Source organism: Coregonus lavaretus (genome assembly GCF_964263955.1).
Source record: "Coregonus lavaretus genome assembly, contig: HAP1_SCAFFOLD_382, whole genome shotgun sequence".
NCBI lineage: Eukaryota > Metazoa > Chordata > Actinopteri > Salmoniformes > Salmonidae > Coregonus > Coregonus lavaretus.
Genome location: NW_028163971.1, coordinates 209,681 through 219,413, shown reverse-complemented (window position 1 = coordinate 219,413; position 9,733 = coordinate 209,681). Strand labels below are relative to the sequence as shown.

The following is a 9,733-nucleotide window of genomic DNA, read 5'->3' as shown; positions in this document are numbered from 1 at the left end:
CGGTGCCCCCGCACATTGACTCTGCACCGGTACCTCCCTGTATATATAGCCTCCCTACTGTTATTTTATTTTACTTCTGCTCTTTTTTTCTCAACACTTTTTTGTTGTTGTTTTATTTTACCAGTTTATATAAAAATAAATAAATGCATTGTTGGTTAAGGGCTGTAAGTAAGCATTTCACTGTAATGTCTCCACCTGTTGTATTCGGCGCATGTGGCCAATAAAATTTGATTTGATTTGAAGAGGCTGAAACCAGCGATCTGTATATAATACGCTCATGTCTCCGCCCTAACAATGGGAGTCTTTGTCCCTAAGGCGGGAAGGCAGGCAACACGCTTAGGTCTGCATATTATTCCAATAGAAACGCATTGGGTTTATTCTGGACAGATTTTGGAGATAGTGAGCCCTCTCGCTTCGCCTCTTCCTCTCTGCTGAAACTATATCACCGGAGAAAGCATCCGCACGAGCGAAACAGCGCCCCTCTATATGTAGCCCATGTATGTGATGCTGTCTGGCCAGAAATAGTATGACATGCCATACTCTGGTCCAGACAGCATCAGATACATGGTCTACACCTACTGAGACAGAGGGGGCGCTGTTTCACTCGCTCGGATGCTTTAACTGAGACTGATGTATATTTTTGTCGGCGTGCGTCTCCGTCAAATAAATGACCAATATTTCAATATTTTATTTGGAAGGGCAAGGAGGTACGGTCAACACGTCATCAAAAAACATGGCAGACATTGGATGAATATAAAATCTTCAGCCTCAGTGACAATAGTTTGAATAATTCAATGGATGTTTTGTGCACAAAGGTGATGACTAAAGTGTCTTATTAGGAATATTCAAATCTGATTTATCTAAGTGGCCATGTATGGAAATGTATTTCCGGGCCGGGCGTCAGTTAAACTGTAGTAGCAGTCGAAACCGTGCTTCCAGACCGGAGCTTCGAGACCGGAACCCTTGCTGCTAACACCTGTAAAGCTGTAGTAATCTGATCTGGCCAGCAGGGGGCCTGTAAAGCTGTAGTAATCTGATCTGGCCAGGCGTCAGTTAAACTGTAGTAGCAGTCGAACCCTTGCCCCTGGCTGCTAACACCTGTAAGGCTGTAGTAATCTGATCTGGCCAGCAGGGGGCCTGTAAGGCTGTAGTAATCTGATCTGGCCAGCAGGGGGCCTGTAAGGCTGTAGTAATCTGATCTGGCCAGCAGGGGGCCTGTAAGGCTGTAGTAATCTGATCTGGCCAGCAGGGGGCCTGTAAGGCTGTAGTAATCTGATCTGGCCAGCAGGGGGCCTGTAAGGCTGTAGTAATCTGATCTGGCCAGCAGGGGGCACCATAAACACGAGGCTCCACGGGGGCGTAACTTCCGGGTTTATACAAGTTGTCAACAGTTTGCTAAATAGAAAAACATGTAGCTAGATACTGAGACCACAACCGGTTCTTTTATAGCTGAATCAGAAAGCTACCCTTATTTTTCCTGTAGCGAAAGAGAGACAGGGGAGGGAGGGAAGGACTGAAGACAGACAGACGGCGCCGCCGCCGCGGAAAGCAGAAGTAGCGAGTTACAGTAGTTAACTAGCTAGCTAGAATGTTTAGCTAGCTAGCTAACTTGTATTGTGAAAAGTATCAACGGGCTGGTGTGTGTGATAACTCCAGCCTGCTCTCCCTCTACTGATGCTGGTCTCTGTCTCGGCCGGGGCTCCATGGAAGAGCTGCTAGCACAGTGCGGAACAAGGAACGGGACTGCAGCCGATTCTCCTCACCCCTGCCCGGCCAAGCCCTCTGCCGGGTACGGTCCCTACTCATCTCTCCGGTCCAACGGGATATTATTACTGTGGGGTGAGCCTGGAAACGGGAGCTACGGCCGACAGAGCGAGCCTGCGATGGGGCCAGAAGTACTTTTCCAACTTTTTCTACAACTTTTATAGAAGTCTTCTTATTAAGTTGAGATTTATTTAGCCCTACGTCGAACTGGTTAAGGTTCTGCAGTGTGTTTGTCCAGCTGTGATGAGATGAAACATCTCTAGATGCTCCACAGACCCTGGAACCCTGAACAAGGTGCGTCATCTTTGGCCTGAAACAAACTGAAACAAATAATGTTAAAGTAAGTTGGGCAAGAGAGAGAAGGAGAGATTTAATTGAAATTGAGAGAGGGAGAGGAGGAGAGAGAGATTTAATTGAAATTGAGAGAGGGAGAGGAGGAGAGAGAGATTTAATTGAAGTTGACAGAGAGAGAAGGAGGGACATGCGGAATGGCACAATGTTGTGCAACTGCAGCCTGCAATGTGGACATTCCTCTATCTGCAGGAATGAGCATCCCAGTGGTTCCTGCATGGCTCCCCCCTTTAGGGTTAGCAGTAGGTTAGTACTACGCTACACTGGTCTAACAGGAATACTCAGGGTTATATCTGTCCTATGAAGACCCTAGCCCTCTGAAGGCTACTGTAGATTACTGCTAACCCTACTGTATATCATTGTCCTCTATGAAAACCAGTGTTGTGAAGTAATACTGTAATATCTATATTAGGGTTGGGCGATATTTGGGGAAAACTCTTCTACGATATGCTACTCCAAATATCGTGATATCCGACATAATCCTTTTGCGCCTTTAATGACTAGAGCATTCCGAACTGCAATGTTGCACTTATTTACAATATTATAGTCTCATTATTGAATGAGAATCTTATAATGGCGAAAAAATAAGCCTTAAGTTAATTAATTTAGACTTCATTTTCAAGATATTGATACAGCCTAACTGATAAAACAGTTTTTATTTGTGAAGTTCAAAATTGTATCTTGATGTGCAAGACTCTCTATATATACAAAAGTATGTGGACACCCCTTCAAATTAGTGGATTCGGCTAATTCCGCCACACCCATTTCTGACAGGTGTATAAAATCGACCACACAGCCATGCAATCCCCATAGACAAACGTTGGCAGTAGAATGGCCTTACGGAAGAGCTGTGACTTTCAACGTGGCACCATCATAGGATGCCACCTTTCCATCAAGTCAGTCTGTCAAATTTCTACCCTACTAGAGCTGCCCCCGGTCAACTGCAAGTGCAATTATTGTGGAAATGTCTAGGAGCAACAACGGCTCAGCCGTGAAGTGGTAGGCCACACAAGAACACCGAACGGGACCGGCGAGTGCTGAAGCGCGTAGCGGTAATAAATGGTCTGACCTCGGTTGCAACACTCACTACCGAGTTCCAAACTGCCTCTGGAAGCAACGTCAGCACAATAACTGTTCATCGGTAGCTTCATGAAATGGGTTTCCATGGCCGAGCAGCCGCACACAAGCCTAAGATCATAATGTGCAATGCCAAGCATCGGCTAGAGTGGTTTAAAGCTCGCCGCCATTGGACTCTGGAGCAGTGGAAACGCATTCTCTGGAGTGATGAATCACGCTTCACCATCTGGCAGTCCGATGGACAAATCTGGGTTTGGTGGATGCCAGGAGAACGCTACCTGCCCAAATGCATAGTGCCGACTGTAAAGTTTGGTGGAGGAGGAATAATGGTCTGGGGCTGTTTTTCATGGTTCATGCTAGGCCCCTTAGTTCCAGTGAAGGGAAATCTTAACGCTACAGCATACAATGACATTAAAGACGATTCTGTGCTTCCAACTTTGTGGCAACAGTTTGGGGAAGGCCCTTTCCTGTTTCAGCATGACAATGCCCCGTGCACAAAGCGAGGTCCATACAGAAATGGTTTGTCGAGATCGGTGTGGAAGAACTTGACTGGCCTGCACAGAGCCCTGACCTCAACCCCATCGAACACCTTTAGGATGAATTGGAACGCCGACCGCAAGCCAGGCCTAATCGTCCAACATCAGTGCCCGACGTCACTAATGCTCTTGTGGCTGAATGAAAGCAAGTCCCTGCAGCAATGTTCCAACATCTAGTGGAAAGCCTTCCCAGAAGAGTGGAGGCTGTTATAGCAGCAAAGGGGGAACCAACTCCATATTAATGCCCATGGTTTTGGAATGAGATGTTTGACGTGCAGGTTTCCATCTCCAATGTTTCATACACACATAAAGCTTATTTCTCTCAAATGTTGTGCACAAATTTGTTTTCATCCCTGTAAGTGACCATTTCTCATTTGCCAACATAATCCATCCACCTGACAAGTGGAAGCTGATTAAACAGCATGATCATTACACAGGTGCACCTCGTGCTGTGGACAATAAAAGGTCACTCTAAAATGTGCTGTTTTGTCACAATGCCATAGATGTCTCAAGTTGAGGGCGCATGCAATTGGCGTGCTGACTGCAGGAATGTCCACCTGAGCTGTTACCAGAGAATTTAATGTTCATTTCTTTACCATAAGCCGCCTCCGTCGTTTTAGAGAATTTGTCAGTACGTCCAACCGGTCTCACAATCACAGACCACGTGTATGTGAGCGGTTTGCTGATGTGGGTGAGCGGTTTGCTGATGTCAACGTTGTGAACAGAGTGCCCCATGGTGGTGGTGGGGTTATGGTATGGGCAGGCATAAGCTACGGACAACGAACACAATTGCATTTTATCGATGGCAATTTGAATGCACAGAGATACCGTGATGAGATCCGGAGGCCCATTGTCGTGCCATTCATCCGCCGCCATCACCTCATGTTTCAGCATGATAATGGATGGCCCCATGTCACAAGGATCTGTCCACAATTCCTGAATGCTGAAAATGTCCCAGTTCTTTCATGGCCTGCATACTCACCAGACATGTCACCCATTGAGCATGTTTGGGATGCTCTGGATCGACGTGTATGACCGCATGCTCCAGTTCCGGCCAATATCCAGCAACTTCGCACAGCCATTGAAGAGGAGGGGGACAACATTCCACAGGCCACAAACAGCCTGATCAACTCTATGTGAAGGAGACGTCACGCTGCATGAGGCAAACTGTAGCATTAACAACTGTTCTAGTGATGATACACAAACTGTAGCGTTAACAACTGTTCTAGTTATGAAATAGAGTTAACACATTGCCGATACGAACTGTCAGACAGACAGACAGACAGACAGACAGAGAAACGGATGTCTTATAACCACACTTACTTCCTCACCACCAGCATTTCTTCCTTAGTTCCTTCCTGTCTTTGGATGCCAGTGTATAATCCATTAACCCTGTGGTAGCAGGGTAAGTGGTGTATAATCCATTAACCCTGTGGTAGCAGGGTAAGTGGTGTATAATCCATTAACCCTGTGGTAGCAGGGTAAGTGGTGTTCCTGCCTTACTAGATGTGCAGGCGTTGCATTGGAACAACCAATGGTTTCGTGCCACATCATCGACTGCTCAGTCGGTCATCAGATTGTTGTACCATATGATGTGGTTATCTGACATGTTAAACACCTATCCAGCTGTTGAGAAATCTGTCATGTGTCTAATGTTGTCCTGCAGGAATACCACCTGTTTCTTCTTAATCATAATTATGTAGTAATGTTGGCGGTAAACTGTCACAACTAGGCTGGTTTAGATCTGTCAGCACTAGGCTGGTTTAGATCTGTCAGCACTAGGCTGGTTTAGATCTGTCAGCACTAGGCTGGTTTACATCTGTCAGCACTAGGCTGGTTTAGATCTGTCAGCACTAGGCTGCACAATCTGTATTCACACACACACTTCAGGGCTCGAAATGAAGGGGACGATAAAAAAATATCACTTTCACTCTAGTGGTAGCATGAGACGGAGTCTACAACCCACACAAGTGGCTCAGGTAGTGCAGCTCATCCAGGATGGCACATCAATGCGAGCTGTGGCAAGAAGGTTTGCTGTGTCTGTCAGCGTAGTGTCCAGAGCATGGAGGCGCTACCAGGAGACAGGCCAGTACATCAGGAGACGTGGAGGAGACCGTAGGAGGGCAACAACCCAGCAGCAGGACCGCTACCTCCGCCTTTTTGCAAGGAGGAGCAGGAGGAGCACTGCCAGAGCCCTGCAAAATGACCTCCAGCAGGCCACAAATGTGCATGTGTCTGCTCAAACGGTCAGAAACAGACTCCATGAGGGTGGTATGAGGGCCCAACGTCCACAGGTGGGGGTTGTGCTTACAGCCCAACACCGTGCAGGACGTTTGGCATTTGCCAGAGAACACCAAGATTGGCAAATTCGCCACTGGCGCCCTGTGCTCTTCACTGATGAAAGCAGGTTCACACTGAGCATGTGACAGAGTCTGGAGACACCGTGGAGAACGTTCTGCTGCCTGCAACATCCTCCAGCATGAACGGTTTGGCGGTGGGTCAGTCATGGTGTGGGGTGGCATTTCTTTGGGGGGCCGCACAGCCCTCCATGTGCTCGCCAGAGGTAGCCTGACTGCCATTAGGTACCGAGATGAGATCCTCAGACCCCTTGTGAGACCATATGCTGGTGTGGTTGGCCCTGGGTTCCTCCTAATGCAAGACAATGCTAGACCTCATGTGGCTGGAGTGTATCAGCAGTTCCTGCAAGAGGAAGGCATTGATGCTATGGACTGGCCCGCCCGTTCCCCAGACCTGAATCCAATTGAGCACATCTGGGACATCATGTCTCGCTCCATCCACCAACGCCACGTTGCACCACAGACTGTCCAGGAGTTGGCGGATGCTTTAGTCCAGGTCTGGGATGAGATCCCTCAGGAGACCATCCGCCACCTCATCAGGAGCATGCCCAGGCGTTGTAGGGAGGTCATACAGGCACGTGGAGGCCACACACACTACTGAGCCTCATTTTGACTTGTTTTAAGGACATTACATCAAAGTTGGATCAGCCTGTAGTGTGGTTTTCCACTTTAATTTTGAGGGTGACTCCAAATCCAGACCTCCATGGGTTGATAAATTTGATTTCCATTGATCATTTTTGTGTGATTTTGTTGTCAGCACATTCAACTATGTAAAGAAAAAAGTATTTAATAAGATTATTTCATTCATTCAGATCTAGGATGTGTTACTTTAGTGTTCCCTTTATTCTTTTGAGCAGTGTATAAAATACAACAGTGGTTTCATACTAAAATGTTTAAACATAAAGACGAGGCTGATGAAACTGATCACAGCATTTAGCTTCAAAGTTGATAAACTATGAATAATTCCCAGAAGCAGAGCAATATGTTCACTCGTCTCGGCCATATTCATGAATGTTACAAAATGCGGGAGAACACCGTTCTCAAACGCACACCAGATGCAAGCGGTTTTTATAACGCGACAGAGCTGGATATACAGCCTAATGGTAGAAACTTAGAGGGAATATCAGAAGATGCAACAACAGGATTCAACCTTACTGCCTTTGGACAGTAGAAGAAGAATAAATGCTGGTTTCAAGATCAGGAAATCTTCGCTATTTTTCTATGGTGGGATTTTGGCTGTAGGCTATTGAAAGCAAGGTAAGATAGGGTTAAACGTCCAGGCTTTGATATGGCTGGCTAGGGTTAGGGTTAGGGCTAGGGCTAGGGCTAGGGTTAGGGTTAGGGTTAGGGTTAGGGTTAGGGCTAGGGCTAGGGCTAGGGCTAGGGTTAGGGTTAGGGTTAGGGTTAGGGCTAGGGCTAGGGCTAGGGTTAGGGTTAGGGTTAGGGTTAGGGCTAGGGTTAGGGTTAGGGTTAGGGTTAGGGCTAGGCGTCGCATATGGAATTATTTAGGTTATGGAAATGTATAATATTAGAATATCATTCCAATGTTGGGCAAATAGGCCTATTAGAATGCACATCTGACTCCGTGTCTGCGGTCCGCCGTCCCGGAGCTGAGGTTTCGTGTGCCAATAGTTGTGGCATTTGCCTTGTCTGTAGTCTATGGCTAGCTACTATGGTATTCTGACCTGAACTGAATGCACATTGTAAAATGTGCAAAGTATTTCTGCGTCACGCTACAACACTGCCTGGCTGGGGGCTGGCTGGGGGCTGGCTGGGGGGCTGGCTGGGGGCTGGCTGGGGGCCTGGCTGGGGGCTGGCTGGGGGCTGGCTGGGGGCCTGGCTGGGGGCTGGCTGGGGCCTGGCTGGGGGCTGGCTGGGGGCTGGCTGGGGCCTGGCTGGGGGCCTGGCTGGGGGCTGGCTGGGGGCCTGGCTGGGGGCCTGGCTGGGGGCTGGCTGGGGGCTGGCTGGGGGCCTGGCTGGGGGCTGGCTGGGGCCTGGCTGGGGGCTGGCTGGGGGCTGGCTGGGGGCTGGCTGGGGGCCTGGCTGGGGTCTGGCTGGGGGCCTGGCTGGGGGCCTGGCTGGGGGCCTGGCTGGGGCCTGGCTGGGGGCTGGCTGGGGGTCTGGCTGGGGGCCTGGCTGGGGGCTGTGTGCAGAGCTGAGTGACAGATACATTTTTAGAAGCCCTGTGTACAGGCATAAAAGTTTGTTTAATTTACTTAAAACAGAAGTCTACTGAAGTGAGACTTTGTCCTTGTTCCTTGGCTATTTACATTGTTTTGTTCAGAAGCTAGGTTGTTTTTCAATGTTTGAGTTTCAACTGCTAGGGAGAAGCAACGCGGATACTAATCAGACTCTCAATCTCACAGGCACAAACATGATTCACATTACCACAGCAACCTCCCGCCCTTTAAAGGGGCAGGTCAACATTTTGGTTAAAAGACTAGGGTCACAAAACATTTAATAAAATCAAACAATATACCACATGACTTTTTACTAGTAATACATGTATTGTTTTAGAAACATTACAAAGCACATCCTTTTTTGCCATGTGTGTTTTCTTGGTGTAATTTTACTGAAAATAATATTTGTCTGGTTAAAAAAAGAGTGAGAGAGAACTCACTGCATGTCTCTGTGTGGTTTTAGATGAGTGGGGGGAAGAGGAGTGGCTTCCAGATTACAGTCTAACAACTGTTGTCTGTCTCTCTCTCTGTCTCTCTCTCTCTGGCTGTCTCTCTCTGGCTGTCTCTCTCTGGCTGTCTCTCTGGCTGTCTCTCTGGCTGTCTCTCTCGCTGTCTCTCTCACTGTCTCTCTCGCTGTCTCTCTCTCTCGCTGTGTGTGTTTAGATGAGTGGGGGGAAGAAGAGGAGTGGCTTCCAGATTACCAGTGTGACGTCAGACTACACCGGGAGCTCTGGGGAAGCCCCACCCCCTGTCCAGGCCTCTAGCCAATCAAATGCCTCCCTGCAGTCCTCCAGCCAATCCACTGCTTCCTCCCAGCCTGGCCCCTCCCACCAGCAGGGAAGCTCCTCCCAGCCGACGACTCCTCTCTCTCTGAGGAAATACAACTCACAAGATGCTGTGGGGCAGGGCTCCAGGTTCCGAGTTGTCCGATTGGGCCATGGAGAACCCTATCACCGGGGTCGATGGACCTGCACAGACTTTCTGGAACGAGAGGAAGGGGTGGGGCTTAGATGGGTGATGGACAGCATGAGACATGCCCACTCTCTGGAGTCGCTTGAGGGGATTGGTCTAGAGAGGGCAGGGGGAGGGGCTGGCGGCAGGCTGCTGGGACAAGTGCGCACTCTCAGGACGGGACACCTTGTGCACTCTCAGGGTACCTCCCACTTGCTGGGCCAGCCAATAGGGTCAGATGGGGAGGGGTTTGGAGGGCTCAAGCCCCTCCTCCACAGCGACCCGCCCTCCCCCACACATCTGGAAAGATTCAACTTACGATTGGTCGACTCCATGCCCCCCTTGCCCAGCCCCCGCCCACGGAACATCCCACCCCCTCTACGCCTGGATGTGGACGCTACCGGGAGGGTGAGAACACACAATACACACACATAATACACACACACAATACACACACACAATACACACACAATACACACATATAATACACACACACAATACACACACACAATACACA

General features: G+C 48.9%; 1 protein-coding gene across 3 annotated transcripts in view; it reads left to right on the top strand.

Moving 5' to 3' along the window:
• Nucleotides 1-1,359: 1,359 nt before the first annotated feature.
• The window catches only part of LOC311117621 (TSC22 domain family protein 4-like), a 35,130-nt gene continuing 26,756 nt past the window's right edge, over nucleotides 1,360-9,733 (top strand). The window contains exons 1-2 of one of the 3 annotated variants that reach the window (XM_084192555.1): nucleotides 1,360-2,058; nucleotides 8,929-9,624. In XM_084192555.1, the coding sequence (XP_084048681.1) occupies nucleotides 8,929-9,624 (696 nt within the window). In that variant the 5' untranslated portion in view covers nucleotides 1,360-2,058. Of the gene's footprint in view, nucleotides 2,105-8,928; nucleotides 9,625-9,733 lie in introns of all 3 variants that reach the window. The other 2 variants (XM_084192556.1, XM_084192554.1) reach the window with 2 other exon arrangements.